Source organism: Mixophyes fleayi, chromosome 1 (assembly GCF_038048845.1).
Source record: "Mixophyes fleayi isolate aMixFle1 chromosome 1, aMixFle1.hap1, whole genome shotgun sequence".
Taxonomy (NCBI): Eukaryota; Metazoa; Chordata; class Amphibia; order Anura; family Limnodynastidae; genus Mixophyes; species Mixophyes fleayi.
The window spans coordinates 243,913,034-243,930,177 of NC_134402.1; the positions used below are offsets into that span (position 1 = coordinate 243,913,034).

A 17,144-nucleotide genomic window follows, 5' to 3' on the forward strand; every position below is an offset into this window, starting at 1 on the left:
ACATGGAAAATTGTGAGTAAATCCACATGGTCCCTCTCCTTGGATGAGACACGGAAGCTATAAAACAACAACACACATTAATGACATATTTGTCCCTGCACGTGTTTCTGGAACTGCTAGATTTATTTCAGCATATGCAATAATAAAGAACATAGAGAAGGACAAGGCCATATAATCATAGTGCGCATTTTATACCTGCACTTCCATGAGATGGACAATGAGGCAACACAACGATCTTCTGTTTATACAAGGTTTTTACACTGTAGAACATTGTTTTGGTGTAATATGCTGGTACATGATGTTCGGACTAGTTTCTGCACGACTCCCTATTCAGTCTTTATGTGAAGATCACTTTCTTGTGCTTGTAGCTTTTATTACTTAATGTTCTTGTGCACATTTTAGTGACCTGAAGTTTTCTCCACCGTAACCCTTTCATATCTGGAAGTGTTATTGCCTTGGCTGACTTTTACATTTTTCCATTGCATTTGCTTTGCCAGTGAATTTTATTAAAAATTTTAAGGCGGTGAATTTTCTTGGGGTAGCAGGCTGAAATTCGTATATATTTCAATTTATGATTTATTCAGTGTGCACGGAAAAACTAGAAATGTATATTATTGTATTATTCCTGATTGCATCGGTACCAAAGATGTGTACAGAAACCAAAGTATATATTTTACTTTTAAAAGTGTTTACTCCCTACATTTGAGCCTTTGTGGATTAAGTAAGCATAGACTGGACTGTACTAGAGGGACAAAATGTGGAATAATGTCTTTGGTGCAACGTTTTTTTCGTATGTTAATTACATAATTTTCCCTGCACGTTTCTGCAAGTTTTTCTGTATCGGTGTGAAGCATGCAAAATGTGTTGGTTACACAAAATGTGTGATAAATTGATACCATACTGGGAAGAGGGATACCCCTGGGGCAGGCTGGGCTGGGGGGTATCTGTTCCCCGGGCCAGTCCCATAGTGGGCTACCTTGTGCTGGGCCACTGGGCCACCTGCATTGTTTTCCTTTAAATTGTTCCTAATAGGCGGCTAAGTCGAGTCTTGCCCCTTGGGCTAAAATTCGCCAGCCCTAGGTATACTTCAGCACCGTGTGTGTGTATGTTAGGGAATTAGACTGAAAGCTCCACTGGTTTTAGGGACTTCTGTGAATTTTTACATGTTCTCTGCACAACGCCTTATAATATGATTGACGCTATATAAATAAACAATACTAATAATAATAATCGGATTCAATATCTTGGCTTTGGAGGAGATCCATTAGAGGAGCTTGTTTATGGTGCAGAAAATGGCTGAGATGCAGAGCAAAATCCACTGTCGAGCCCCTTTCCTTATGCAGGTGCGCTTAGACTTCTGTCAGACTGCATGTGTTTTGGAGCTAGATAGCAGAGGAGAACTAGGCACTAGCAGATGGAAGGAGTTGGGTGGAGCAAGCGCGTTTCTTCACCGTTTTGCCTCTATTTGTGGAGTAGTGCAAAACAAGATTTTATATTATAAAGGGGTAGAGAGAATGCATTTTAGGGCTGTTTCACTTTCAGTTCATTCATTCATTATTTTTGCACCTAGCTCTGAGCTGGCAGAGATCGTGTTCTATACTTTTATTTAGATGCATTTTACACCTTGCGGTTGTGTGGACAAGCACACTTTGCCCGTCTACTCATGATTAATTTAAGCCAAATTGCGGCTTAAGTGAGCAGGAGAAGAACTGAAAGTCACCAGTGTAGCTCTACAGATACTCTCTGCCTCCCCAACCATCTAGGGGCACCAGTGCAACACGAAGGTGTCCAGTGTGCTTTGTAAATGTCCTATGGCTTATAAAGTTTTTTCCTGTTTTTTAAAGAGATTAGCTTAGAAAAATGTTTTTGTTGCATTTTTAAATATAGGTTATTGTCGTTTTAAACGATGTAACAAAAGAAAAACATAAAGCTAATGCTTGTCCACTGATTTTACATTAAAATTAAACAATATAATTTTACAGAGAAGGTGTAACTTCTTCATAAATATAAGATGCATAACTTTGGAATATTTAATAGTTTTAATGCTAATAATCTAGCAACAGAACAGGTACAGCAAACTTAACCTTTTCCAGACTTCCGTCTGCCCTTCTGCATTGTAGGAGTGCCCCTATTGTTTTGAGAGGACGTATAAAGACAGCGAGTGGGGATGACCACCATTAATGGTCCTGAAACGTCAATGACTGCCCAGATGTCCAGGGAGTCGTAAGGAGCCTATTGATTTGTTTCTTGGCCTCTTGATCTCTTGAATATTGTTCAAGCACTTCTTCATTCAGTGCCGGGTAGTTGATTTGCAACCCAGTGATTTCACTGTGGCAACACCAGGATTCTCTTTGGTGTGAGGATACCTTTCTTAGTGCATGTGAGGTCCAGATCAGATCTCCCCTGTCGCTATTCCTGTTACATAAAATTTAACCTTTACATGTACACTGCTCTGAGATTCAGATAACACTAAATCCAATAGAGGTTAGCATGCACGGGAGATCCTTCAGACCCTCACCTTACTACATGGGGGTCTTCAAAATGAAAAAAAGATCAATGAAAAATACACTATAAAAAGTAATAACAATAAGTAATAATAGAATTAAAAAGTTGTTATAAATAAAACAAAATATTTTGTTTCCTAACCCTTTTCCCAGCAGAAACACATTTTGCATGAGTTTCATACATGCAGTGTTCTCGCCAGAAAATTTTGCCAGCCTGGTGGTATTAAGAAGTAACCGGGTGGGGGCAGTTGTAATATTTTGCAATTATATTGAAAAAATATAAGATTATTGCCCACAACTACCAGGACTGGTCAGCCTGGTGGTCAGTGGTCTAACACACGCTGTAGTGCTCACATAGTGCCTGTTCTAATAGGAGAGACAATAATTTATTCTATTATAATAGGACTCTGTTGGTCACCAAGAGCCGGATGGCAAGTAAAAACAGTCAGGTGGAGCACCCGGGAAATAGGTGCTGGGCAGAACTCTGTACATGCACCTTAGTTTTGTTGCTGAAGTGTAGAAGTTGGGGATCTGATACAGAGTTTTTAGATTATATTTGAGATAATGAAATGAAACAATCAATTTAAAAAATGTTTGTTTCATTTAACAAAGATGTACGGTATTTTATTATTTTTATGTTTACAACAAATGCCTTTTTGATTTGCAGACATGTTCTTCATAAGAATGTAGTTTTAAAATCTCTGAAAATAAAAAGACAAAATAAAGGCTTGGTATGTTTGAGATTTTCCAACGGTGCTCAGATTGCTAAATGAGGATCCCTGAAGTACAGTTAAAATTTTTCTGATGCTATGGTTCAATGTTATGGTGTAATAATCGCTTATCTAATGCTCTTGTTCCTGTGTCCAGTAATACCTGATGTGACTCTTGCTTAGCCCACTCCTGTGCTCATTCATTGACTTCTTCATTGTTGCCAGGGACTACATGTTCTGCAGTGCTGTAATTGTACAATTGTCCTCATTTTATCAGTTGTCTGGCTACATCAGGGTCATGGGAGCTGTGTAACTTTTTTTTTTTTTTTAAAGTTACTGGATATCTCAGTAGATGTCACAGCATATCTTGCTATCTATCGGCTTGCTATCTGTTGGCTTGTAGTTTCTCAACACCTGGAGAGCCACAGGCTGGCCTAGCCCGTCCTTCACTTTGAAGTGCCACCTCTTTTCTTATTGTTAATTACTATTAAAATGGGGATTTTCAATTTACAGAAGATTGTCTACATACTCTTTGCCACATTTACATGTTACAAGACCAATTACCAATAACGTTACTTGCCGTATGTTAACAAACAGGATATACTGCAGAATATGCACATGCATATGTGCAATATCCGGTACTATCAGAACGCATGCAAAAAAAATATTTTATACAAGTAAATGAACCACTCTTAATACTATTATCATTAATAATAAAAAATGTTTTTCTAAAAAAATTTAGTTGTTTACATTAAATACATAAATCCGGATGTTCTTAATGCTTACTGTACGTACAATCTGTTTTTATAGTTTCTCTTACTTGCAAACACAGTTCTGTGCTACCTAGTGGCATGCATATGTGTAGATTGTAATACGAAACTATACTGTGACAGTCATCAATATCAGTCTTTACTTACACCTTACCTGTAGCTGGTGCAAATGATACGGCTAAATTACATGTAATTAAAAGAAACCCAGAACTTGAATTGTCCACCCCTATCCACACCAGTTCCGCCCTTGAAACCGTAGGTAGTCGTAAGTGTTGTTGGCGTGCGGACATGAATTGCATGCAATTGCGTTCATCGGTGCATGTCCTGTTCTGGCGCATGAACAGAGCTATTTCACGCAAGATATGCCATGCAAATGGATGTGTGTCCAAAGATGTATGTCACGAGTCACAGGGGCTGAAGGCCACTTGCTGATATATGCGCTGCTAAGCTAGGAGGCGCGGGGTCTAAACACGCCCGCTGTCTTTGCCAGGGACCCCCGCAAGGGAGTTTGGAGTTTGCTGCAAGGGACATGCAGGTCGTGACCCTCCAAGTTAGCTATCAGCAGAGTGGATAGTGAACAGATGTGGTCGTGAAGGCAGGGGTCAAACAGTACTGGCAAACGTGGTATAAAAGGGTAAGGCAAATCGGCGTCAGCAAGCCAAAGGTCAGATACAGCGGGAGAAATCATGCTGAAAGGAGATCCAGAGCCAGAACCAAGGAGAGCCGAGTCAGTACACAGGAGGTCAGTCTGAGAGCAGGGAAACAGGGTGGAACGCTGGAGCATAGGAAGACCTAGATACTCTGGTGCCTACCTAGTGTTAGAGGCATGTTTAAATAGTGGAACCTAATCCCTGATTGGTGGCAGTGGAAGCGGCAGCCCGGACAGCTGACCACTGGCAGGAAGTGCAGAGAAGCTTCCCGTTGCTAGGAAACGGAGACGCAAGCAGACACACATGCGCACAGCAATCCTGAGGAGAGAGGACGGCGTCCAGCTGCCTAGCAACAGGCAGCACTGCTGGCAGAGCAAGGCATCCCTGGTCCCTGGCACTGATGGTGAGTGTGGGGACGGCGCCCGACACTGTATCAAGCCCAATATTGGTTTTATTTTTGGGCTTCTTGTATAGATAATCCTGGGCTGTGAAGACCGAAAAGATTGAAGAAGTGAATCTAACAAGGTTCCCTATTTAAAAGAATTACTTGTTGATCAAACTAGCCCTCTTAACCGTTTTAGATGTTATATCACGGCTCAGAATTGTTTGTAGAAGAGCCTGAAGCTTAAAACAAATAGTATGTTCAGTGTTGATAAATAAATAAGGTTAATTAACTTCCCAGTTTATGTTGAATTGCTACATTTTATTTTATACTTTTTATTTGTTTATATACAACAGATATATTTTGTTAGTGTTTTGTTGTGTTTCTATAAAACTTATTGATAAATTGACAGTGATAAAGCCAGGCTGATCCAAAAAATATTTTATATGTTTTAAACTTAATTAATTATTCCTATAGTGCTGAAAGTTTTTATATATATATATATATACATATATATATATATATATATATATATATATATATATATATATATATATATTTGTGTGTGTGTGTTAATTAAAATTAAATGTGTAGTTATATAGTTAGTTTTTAAATCTAAAAATGTATTTGTTTTAGTAATGAGTCCCATTTTCCAGTCTCGGTATATCAGCCAATTAGAAGGCACTGTCAGACTATAAAAGACATTGTCAGTAGACCTTTCCACAAGCCACTGAGGAAACTGTGCAAACATGTTTGGAATTGTGGGAGACATCTTCGTTTTAGAAAGCAGGTGATGAAACACCGGTGGCACTTTCCATATGTTTGATGTATACAGTTTTTTTAATATTAAATTGTAAGTGGTCAATTTTTGTAATAGTTTTTTTCCTACTATTGTTTCACTCCCTCCCTATATCTGCAGGTCTAAAATGCAAATCAATATTTAGTACAAAGTCAAATATCTGGTGCCAGGATTAATAAGCATAGTAATTTTATTTGCAGACCCATATCTGTATATAGCCTAATTTGTAGACCCTATTATGGTCACACTCTTAATGTGTAAACCTTTATGTGTTGCAAGGTCTAATTTGCTAACACATATTTGTTGGCAAGAAATCAAATACACAGTAACAGCATGTATTCCATTTCCTCATGACCCCCCAAAATTATATTGCAACCCTCAAAGAAATAACAACCCATGTGTTGTACACTTCGCAGGTAATTCACAACAAACAGCCAAGTATCTCTCTCAACTAAAGTTTAGTTTGTTGTGAAATAACTAAAAAAATCCTGCTTGTTTTGTTATGTGTATTTATGGGCACAAGTGATTCACTAACCAAAGTTATGAGAAAGTGTACTTTTAAAACTGCAATGTAGTGTATAACTGCACAACCCAAGGGTCATAACAAACTGGAAATCAGCTTGAGTCATTGTAAATTTAAAACATTCAGAAATCAATATAGGTCTGGACAAATCCCAGATCTCCGCTGCAGGTAAACATTTACAGCTTGTGCCAGACTTTGTGGGGTAATTATTATAAATTTCAATGAACACTACTTTTTACTGCCTTGGTTTAAACGTCCAGGTAGCTCCTAAATGTCTAAATGGTTCATAAATACTGTATCAATTTGCTATTTGTATGAATTTTTATATAAGTTTATAGGGATCTATTCAATTATTTATGAGAAGTGGTGCAAGGTATTAAGGTCCGTTAGAACTTTAGAAAGTATATTCCTACAGTTATAAGGAATCTGTGTAATTCCAAGTAAGGGTTATATAGAACAGTGAAAAAAGAAAAACAGCACAGGGAGCAAACTTACTTATAATATATACATCAAACTAAATTTATATTATCCGTGCAAAATATTAAAAATACACAATATTTATTCAAAACATACACCTACAAGCAACACTGTTACTAAAAGCCTGCTATATGCACAAAGATATTTACTATTTCAATTTCTATACGAAGATGATCTATTTGAGATCATAAGATTTCATGTAAAAGGTCAATATTATACACTGCATTTGTTGTTGTGCTGTTAAGATCTTAGTGAAGCTTTCATCTTTATCTGTTCCTTCCAGTAACAATGCTTCCATGGGTCCTAAAGAAGGTATGAAGAGAGGACGTTCATGGGGTTCTGGTAGTATCTGATTGGCCAAGATTCACACCAGGGCATCTTGCCATGGCATCTGCCTCTTAATGCGGTTGCCTTTAATGGCATGTCTGTTGAAGCCATGATCGTTTAAGGGTTTCTCTGACAGATTGCTTGAGGCCATTCTTAAGGCTAGAATCCAGTTTTAGCTGAAAAGTTGACTTGAGACTTATCCCCAGATGTGAAAAGGGGTTTCCTACCTCTTCCCTTCGGTTGCCCTGTTTACTACTATGTTTGCAGTAAGGTCTGTATGAGTGTTTTAGACTTAGATCTCTTAAGGTTCAGGTTTCTGACTTTTTAGGGCTTTTTCAGAAAAATCTGACGCTTTTACTGAAAGTCCAAACTTTTTTTACAGGGAATGATGCACGTGAATCCTCCATACATCCAGCCCTATTGCTCCATGAGATCTCAACCTCATGTTAACAGCCTTACAGCATCCTTCTTTCAAACCCTTGGATTCGGTGGAGTTAAAGCCCCTTACGTGGGAAGATGACCTTTCTTTTGGCTATTTCCTTTAGCTAGAAGAGTTTTGGAGCTGGGGGCTCTGTCTTGTAAGACTTCATATCTTATTTTTCATGAAGACAGGGCTGTTCTTCAGACTAAACCTTTTTTGCAGCCCATAGTTGTCTCAAAGTTTCATCTACATTAGGATATTGTGATTCTGGTCTTAGACCATGATGGGTCTCCAGAAGAGGAGGAATCTCTGCACTCTTCGGATGTTGTCAAGGCTTAGAGAGCCTATGATCATAGGACTCGTGAGGTGTGCAGGACGGAGACAATTGCTAGGTGGATTACTTCGGTAATTTGTCTGGCTTACATTGGAGTAGGACGTCATGTTCCAGAAATTGTGAAGGCACACACTATCAGATCTGTGACTGCCTCCTGGGCGGCACGATAAAGGGCTTCGACTTAGCAGTTGTGCTGGGCAGCCACCTGTTGTTCTGTGCAAACTTTCACTAAGTAAAAGTAAAATTTTTGTGCACAAAGATACCCGTTTTGGATGTAAGTTGCTGCGCACAGCAACTTCTGAGCATAAATTCCTGTAGGGTAGGGGCAGCTCTGGGGCACTCCAAATATTCTAGTGTTCTCCAAAGGCATGAATGAGAAAATAGGATTTTTATACCTACGTTATATCCTTTTCTTTGATTTCTTTGTGGGACACTGGGCTTACACCTTTTATGCTTTTGTTCTTCTTGTTTAAGTTTTAAAGTTGTTTGCAAGCCTTGTTTTTTTACTCCCCTGTTCATTTGCTCCTTGTTCTTTCCTTTGGGGGTTGGTTAGAGAATAAAATAGAGTGGGAGGAGTAGATACTAAAATCTGTTCCCAAATTCCAGGACGAGTTTTTATACCACAATGTTCCAGTGTCCCCCAATAAATTCAGAGAAGAGGACTTAACTTATAAGTATAAATATAGAGTTTTTATAAACATGGGGTTCAAGCACAAATGAGTAGGCTTTCTTGTGTGCAGCTAGGGATTCTCCTACGAGAGGACAAGAGGGACACATGTCGGGTTTGCCATTATGTCAGGGGCCAGTGAAAGGGCCTATTAACTATTAATGTAACTATAATATTTTCGGACCTGGAAGAATTCAGTAACTCTGCTGGCATGTATGCGGCCACATTGTCATGTATGCTGTGCAGTGCTGTTATTCTTCAAGTGAGATGATCACTGCACCAACCCACCACCAATATGTCACGAATCAATGTAGAAATACAGCTATGGAGCCATGGATAAGGTGAAAAGACAAACAATGTTTATTGCTGGAGAGTATGAACAGGTGATGAAATAATGAGCTTGCAGAAATTACCAGATGTACAGCAGTTGCAGGTAAATGGCAGGTGAGGAAAGATTCCAGGCAGCATGTACAGGGAAATGCACAGGTAAGTCCCAGGTTCACATAAGAAACAGGTCAGCAGAATGTATGTTGAGATAGATCTCCAGCAGCATAAATCCAGGAGCACAACAAGAGGAAGTGACCACAGAGCATAACATCAGGATGTGACAACAATAACCAGCATTGTATGCTGGGAATGACAGGTATAAGAAGGGACACACCCAGGTGCAAGGAATAATTACAGGGCAGGTTAACCCCTGACACAAACAAGTAAGGCACAATAGCAGCACCTCTGGTGACTAGAGGGTAATGCTGCAACACATAAAAGAACCACAAATAATAGTCCAAAAGTCCAGGAGGCAGGTCGTTACAGTACCCCCTCCCTTAAGGGCGGATTCCAGATGCCTAAATCACTGAAAGTGTCAGAGTCATAGTCCACTATCGGGCATGTAGTGGATAAATCCTCATCCATGGACAGAGAAGGTACGGGAACCATGTCCAAGGAATGCAGGAATCCCAAAGTCACACCTCTCTTCTTTTTACCTTTCTTTTTCTTTGCTTTCTTTTTAGGGACACAGGATTGCTCAAACTGAATAGAACATGCAGGTAGCCTCAAGGGTTGGGCAACTGGAGACAGGGAAGATGGCACAGAAGATATGCAGGGAGTACGGCTGACAAGTGCTGGAGAAATTCTTTGAACACTGCCTCACAAAAAAGTTGTAAGTCAGAAAGGATGGGATCTCTGATCTCAATAAAGGGGCTGGCCCATTCCAGAGCTCTACCTGTAAAGTTGGATAACGGGTAATACACTTGCCTTCGTTGGTTATCTAGGAGGTCAGGTACTGATGGAAAAATAGATATACAAAATTTAATAAGAGCATTAAATTGCTGTATGTCCCCATTAAAGGTAGGTGGTCGGAAATCTGGAACAGAGGATGAATTTAATTTAGCACAAGACTGGGTAAGCTCGGGTTGAAAATACGGCCCTGGGTACTCGAGCAGGACACTCTTGATAGAAGACAGCCCGGACTGGGCGGACAACTTGGCAGGAGGCCCGGATTGGGCAGACGACTTGGCATGAGACCTGGATTGGGCAGACGATTTGGCAGGGGGCCTGGATTGGGCAGGCGACTTGGTAGGAGGCCCGGATTGGGCAGGCGACTTGCCAGGAGGCCCGGATTGGGCAGGCGACTTGGCAGGGACAGCGCTGTGAGAAGCCTCAGAGCAGACAGCGCTGCTAGAAGCCTCAGAGCAAGCAGCGCTGTGAGAAGCCTCAGAGCAAACAGCGCTGTGAGAAGCCTCAGAGCAGACAGCACTATGAGAAGCCTCAGAGGGATGGTGGAGATAAATCACCTGCTTCTGCATTAGAAGAGACAGAGTCTGACAGCCTCCTGAGTGGGTCCATAAGCAGGGTAGAAAATTTAGCCAGCTGGGAGCGTAGCAGGATTATGTCCATTTGTAATGTCTGTAGCTGTGGCAATTCAAAAGCTGGTAAAGCAGACATGTTCCAAAAATAAATGAAAAATTGATTGCAGAACAAAAAGGTCCCAGAAATAAAAACACTTTCACCTGACTCCTAAGCTGTTTTGTGTGCTGGTTATACTGTCACGAATCAATGTAGAAATACAGCTGAGCCATGGATAAGGTGAAAAAACAAGCAATGTTTATTGCTGGAGCGTATGAACAGGTGATGAAATAATGAGCTTGCAGAAATTACCAGATGTACAGCAGTTGCAGGTAAATGGCAGGTGAGGAAAGATTCCAGGCAGCATGTACAGGGAAATGCACAGGTAAGTCCCAGGTTCACATAAGAAACAGGTCAGCAGAATGTATGTTGAGATAGATCTCCAGCAGCATAAATCCAGGAGCACAACAAGAGGAAGTGACCACAGAGTATAACATCAGGATGTGACAACAATAACCAGCAGTGTATGCTGGGAATGACAGGTTTAAGAAGGGACACACCCAGGTGCAAGGAATAATTACAGGGCAGGTTAACCCCTGACACAAACAAGTAAGGCACAATAGCAGCACCTCTGGTGAATAGAGGTACTACTGCAACACATAAAAGAACCACAAATAATAAAGTCTAAAAGTCCAGGAGGCAGGTCGTTACACAATATACAGTCCTTTTACTTAATATAGTTCCTACAAATTTGTTTTTTACAGTACAGTAAACATTACAGTACCATCTACAATCTACAGCTGCTGTTCTGACCTGCAGTAACTACAGTTAGTCTATATTTTTTACATTGTTTTCTCTTTAAAAGGTAATGTTTTGTTGAAATTGTTTTGTTTATCGATCCCGAAACATAATTAATTGTTCTAACTTATTATTTAGATGTTGAAATGTGCAATTTTCAAACTCATCTCTTAAGAATAGGTGAGCCCAGGATCAAAATTTGTCAAGGGGTTAATGCCTTTTCAATGGGAAGAGGCAAACCATGTTTTACCCATGAAAATGAGAAAAGTCAAGCAATTACATAGAAAGAAAGAGAAAACTAAAAAAGTTTAATTGAATAAGGACATTGTGCAATGTGGTCAAATGTTAGCTGTCATTTTATAAACACTGTTTAGAAATCATCACACATCACCATTTATTTTATATATAGCGCGACTAATTCCGCAGCGCTGCACAGAGAAGTCATTCACATCAGTCCCTGCCCCATCGGGGCTTACAGGCTAAATTCCCTATTATACACACACAGACTAGGGTCAATATTGATAGCAGCCAATTAACCTACCAGTATGTTTTTGCAATGTGGGAGGAAACCCACGCAAACACAGGGAGAATATACAAACTCCACATAGATAAGGCCATGGTTGGGAATTGAACTCATGACCCCAGTGCTGTAAGGCAGAAGTGCTAACCACTTAGCCACCGTGCTGCCAATCACATGTGATTGGTTACTTTGGACTACAGCACATTCGTGCATGTTACACTATGTTGCTAAATAAACCCTATAATGTCAGTTCAGTCACCACAGAGAAAAGTTGGTTTTCTGTTTTAAATCGTACAGAATAAGGACCAGTTCTATTTTCCAAAGAATAATCTACTTAGCAACATTTAGGCGCAAGACTGTTTTAATTTGATTGTTTCTAACTTTTACTGATACATCTATCAGTTATTGTGACATGATTGTTATGATTTGAGGGTACCACATTTTTCCTTTTCATGAATATAGGACATGGGTGGACTTTGATGCCTATGTGTCTATAGTCTTTATAGTCACTCTAAAACACCAGATTCTTTACACCATAGTGGAAATGGTGGTTATCGGATGCATTTTGTGTCATTCTATATGCATTTTATAATGGAAGTGCATTAATATAAACATAAGTAAATCAAAATGTAAAGATGTGACACTTTTTTACATTACTGTTGCTCCAATGAGCAGTATTCTAGATAAAAACAGTTATTTTAAAGGGATCGTCCAATTGTGTTCCCTGTATGGACCACAAGCGCATAACATGTGCAGGCCAATTTTAAACTCCAATTTTAGCAACCGGTGGACAAATTTTTACCCAGGCAGCAAATGAAGACCATTACTACTTAACAATAGGTAAAACAAGGCTTCATCCCCAAACCTGATTATTTGATTTCCATTCAGGGAAAGGGTAAAGATCATTGAGTAAATTAGATTTATCGCTTTTGGATTGGTGACTGTTCATAAATAAATAATAAATTGGTAAATCTAATTGACATTGTTTTACAAATAACTATGATAAGTTGAATGTATTAATTTTCTTCCTAGAATTGCTTTTGTAATCTGGGGTTGCCTCATGCTGGATGCAGAATAGAAATAGAGATGACAGATAGGTCAATCACGTACACTCCTTATCATTTCTGTCTATTTTTTTTAACCTTAGTAAACTATATTTTCAGCCCCAGTGCCTGTAGGTGCTATCATATTGTTATGTTGTGTATTATAACATACATAGCAGATGTTGAAACATTTTGTTCCCTCACATTGTCTTTTCTCTTGCAGAGAGCAGGATGCTTGCTCAGGATATACCTTCTATTACCAGCAGAGGGCATATGGACAGCACATCTGACTTTGTTGTGGACTCGGCTTACTACAGCAACTTCTATCAGCCTTCTTTGTATCCTTATTACAATAACCTGTACAACTATTCTCCCTACCAAATGGCCATGAGTACTGATCCTGCAAGTGGCAGTGACATAGGTGGAATAACTGGATCACCAATAAAGAACAGTCTCAGGAGCATCCCAACTGCCTATGTCCCAGGCCAATCAGGAAACCAATGGCAGGTAAAGTAAAACAATCCCATGATCCATTCAGTTACATGAGAGATTCTTTACCTTGTTAGGGGCGTGGCACAGGTGTGCTTTGTTTATTGTAGTGCTGGGGACATGGTGCTTCAGGCAGCGTTCATAGAATGTGTAGCCGCTCACATGACAGCAACTCTGCAAGCAAATAGAGTGCACAAATGCTGGGTGTCCAAGGATAACGTGTAGCAGCACAAAGGGCCGGTGTGCCACTATCATTGGACTGGTAATCGGAGAAGTACAGCTTTGCAAACAGTTCAGTTTTAGGTTATATCCCTCTAATTAGTATGCTTAACAAATTAATTATATTATGGTCAGCAATATACAGAGAGGGAATCTAGATCTTTTTTACACAATAATATTAAAATATGGTTTCTCATTAGTTCGTTTACATTTTGAAAAAACTTATCAAGGTGACCCACTTTAATCAACCTGGTTAACTCTGACATACTCCCATTGTTGTGTCCCGGCCTCTAAGCTTTTCTCATACAGTATGCAATACGGGCAGTTGCTGATAGGCTCTTTACAATCATCAGTGTTACGCATGCGTGCTAACAAAATGTTTTGGTTTTAATTGCAAAAGTAAATGGATGACACATAATTTGATCCCAGAACCCTGTTACTGTTGAAAATTAGAAATTTCCAAATTATGTTATTGTAGAGTAGGGGCAGAATGATTTCTAATCTTCACTTGCTAAGAGAGTAATTAACTTACCAATTGCATACAGACATGTGAAACAGAAACCTTTTATTCAGAAATTTACAATACGCAGAGAAATAGTAAATAATTGCTAATTTTTAGTTATAATGTCATACACACAAATATGATCTTCAAGTGTCTCCTGCTATGTCTGTGAGAACTACTACATTTAATGAAAAGGTTAATACATGGAGCAAATTGGAGAAATAAAGGGTTAATATATAACTGTAACTATTAAGTATTATTTTAGCCATTGTGCTCCTTTTTATGGTAAAACAAACCGTTATCCAGAAACCCCCATGTCCCAAGCATTGCTGATCATGGATCCAATACCAGGTCTGGGTAGTTTGTGAAACTTGACAACTGACTGATATAAGACTAAAAAGTTACTTCCCAGTTTAGAACATTTGCCATGATGCTGTTCACATGACTGATGGGAAGTGTATGAAATATACTACTGGGAGTTTATTGGAATATAAAAGTACTTACAACAGGGTTGGAATTTTTGTTGCAATTACGTGGTCGCTAGCCATTGGTGTTCAAGGTGCACTATATGGTTGGACAAAATGGTGGGAAATTCTTAAACTGGTTAGACAAATATACAAGTACCTTAGGGCTAGATTTACTAAACTGGAGGTTTGAAAAAGTGGAGATGTTGCCTATACTAACCAATCAGATTCTAGCTGTCATTTATTTAGTACATTCTACAAAATGACAGCTAGAATCTGATTGGTTGCTATAGGCAACATCTCCACTTTTTCAAACTCGCAGCTTAGTAAATATACCCCTTGGAATTTTAAGGCGCCAGAGGAGAGGTTCGCCCCTTTAGCACTATATAAATGCCTGCAATCCCAATAATGGAAAAAAGAGAGAGAGCGCTAAGCATAAAGTCATAAAGGTACAAATACAATTTATTAAACATATATAATCACATATAGTGATAAAAATAGGGCATTTATATGTATTCCAATAATCTAAGTAGAAACCTTATAACGGTATAAAGTAAATGGAATAAAGTGATCCGTAGATAAATGATTCCCAAAGTTCTGAGATAAAAAACAATGTCACAGGAAAATGGCCAAAAAATATATAAAAAATATGGTACCATATAAAGCGGGCGGAAATAACCTCACCGCAATTGGAGGAGTCCGTATTGCAGACTAGAAATAGAACACACAGATGTTAAATCCTCGGTAAACTCTATTGACAAGTGTGCCAAGTATCCACTGTACCAGTGTCCAGTATATATATACACCGTTAGGTGCCAATCGCACCATTAGATTTCAATACAGGTACTTATCTTATAGTCTGAGTCCGTAGGATTTCTGTATCAATCGCAGGATATCCTGCTGAAGGCACTTAGCATAACATGCAGTCTCCAAATGATAGCTCAGACACCCGACATACATGTAAGAAAAATTGAGTGTCTTTCTGGACAGATGGTTTCCTGAACACACGGAGAAAGCTTTCTGATAGCTCTGTGTCACATGTGTCCAATTTGTGATGACTGCGGTTGACTGCAGAAGATAATAATCTACTTCAGTAACACTGAACATAACTCACATGGTACCCTAGTGCTAGAGCATGTATTTAAATGCTCTCACATAGACAGGGATGGAATCGCAAGTGCTGTGCTAATCAAAATATAAAAAAGTAAATAAATTATGAAATAAAGGTAATAAGTTAAAAAAAATATATTCATACACTTTACACATACTCCTCATTATGGTCAACATGTAGAATAAATGTTCACATATTTGGTATCCCTGAAAGCGTTAGAAGTTGCAGATTAACATTTTTTTTTTCATGGTTAACTTTATTAAAGCAGCTAAGGTAAAAATGAAAGGAAATTAAAATTAGCTTGTTTTATAGATCCATTCCCCCCCATATAATAATCTGCACCCCCTCCCTCAACCACCACCCCTTACCTCAAACAAAAATTATATTTGATATAATATGTTTAATTTGACATATGTTGGATAATGGTAGAGAAGTGTGCAATTTTCAATGTTATAAGGGAATATATGGTATCACAGTCTTAAGGAATAATATATATTTGAAATTTGCTATATAAGTAATGGTGCCTATGCATCCTGATGCACTGTTTGGTCACCTTGAAATGAGTGTCCAGATGTTTTTTTAGAAGCCTACTGCTTTTAAATTTAGTTTTCCGTATGAGTATTATTTATTAATAGTTATTTATATAGCGCCTACATATTAAGCAGCTCTTTGCAGAGAGAATAAATAATTATTCATATCTGTCCCTTCCCCAATGGAGCTTAAAATCTATACTCACTTCCACTTCAACACACAAGGGTTAACTTTAATTAGAAGCCAATTATCCGACCAGTATGACTTTGGGATGTAGGCGAAAACCTAGGCAAACATGGGGAGAACATATGAATGCCAAACTTGATTTGTCAGTAAATAAAATATTTTTACTTCCACAACAAGGTTAAATAGTCATAGCCAAACTGGCTGATAATGCAAATGGTGAAACAAGTTTCAGTTGTAACAGTTAATCACTTATAGGGGCATATTATATTTGGCGTTATAGCCAAAATTCTCTCGGCGCGTCATTACGGTAATAGTGCACATAAGTACCGGTATTACGGTACTTTTCTCGCTGGACTTCAACTTAGGGAGCTGCGAACTGAAATCCAGCTTACTATTACCGTAATACTGGTAATAGTTTTTTCGCGGCGGAAACCACTGACAATTGAATATGCCCCATAGTGTAATAGTAACATAAATAGCCAAACAAGAGGGTGGGGGTGAAATAAATAAAAGGGATAGTGGGAGGAAATAAGTATTTGAGAACAATATTCTCTGTGACAAAGAGTCTCTATTTAGACTTGAAGATCCCAAAGAGGCAGCGAGTTTGTGGAGGTCAGCACAACGTTAGAGGGGAGTTACCTTTAGGTGTCCAGAACACATGCTGTAGCTCTAACATTTAGGAACTTATTCTAGCGCATCTTACAGGACAACTTAAAGCACAGGCCAACAGTGGTGTTATAACCAGGGTGACTTATAAAGGAACTAACACATGAGAATGCAGAGAAGCTACCTGATGATAAACACGGGTGGCATAGTAAATGGGGGTTTTATATGGAGGTAGCACAGTACTTATAAAATGATGGAGACACAAA

General features: G+C 38.9%; 1 protein-coding gene across 2 annotated transcripts in view; it reads left to right on the forward strand.

The window, feature by feature from the left end:
- DMRT1 (doublesex and mab-3 related transcription factor 1) overlaps positions 1 to 17,144 on the forward strand; it is an 87,291-nt gene that overhangs the window by 25,013 nt on the left and 45,134 nt on the right. For both annotated transcript variants that reach the window (XM_075208804.1, XM_075208813.1), the window contains exon 4: positions 12,994 to 13,277. In XM_075208804.1, the coding sequence (XP_075064905.1) occupies positions 12,994 to 13,277 (284 nt within the window). The remainder of the gene's footprint in view (positions 1 to 12,993; positions 13,278 to 17,144) is intronic.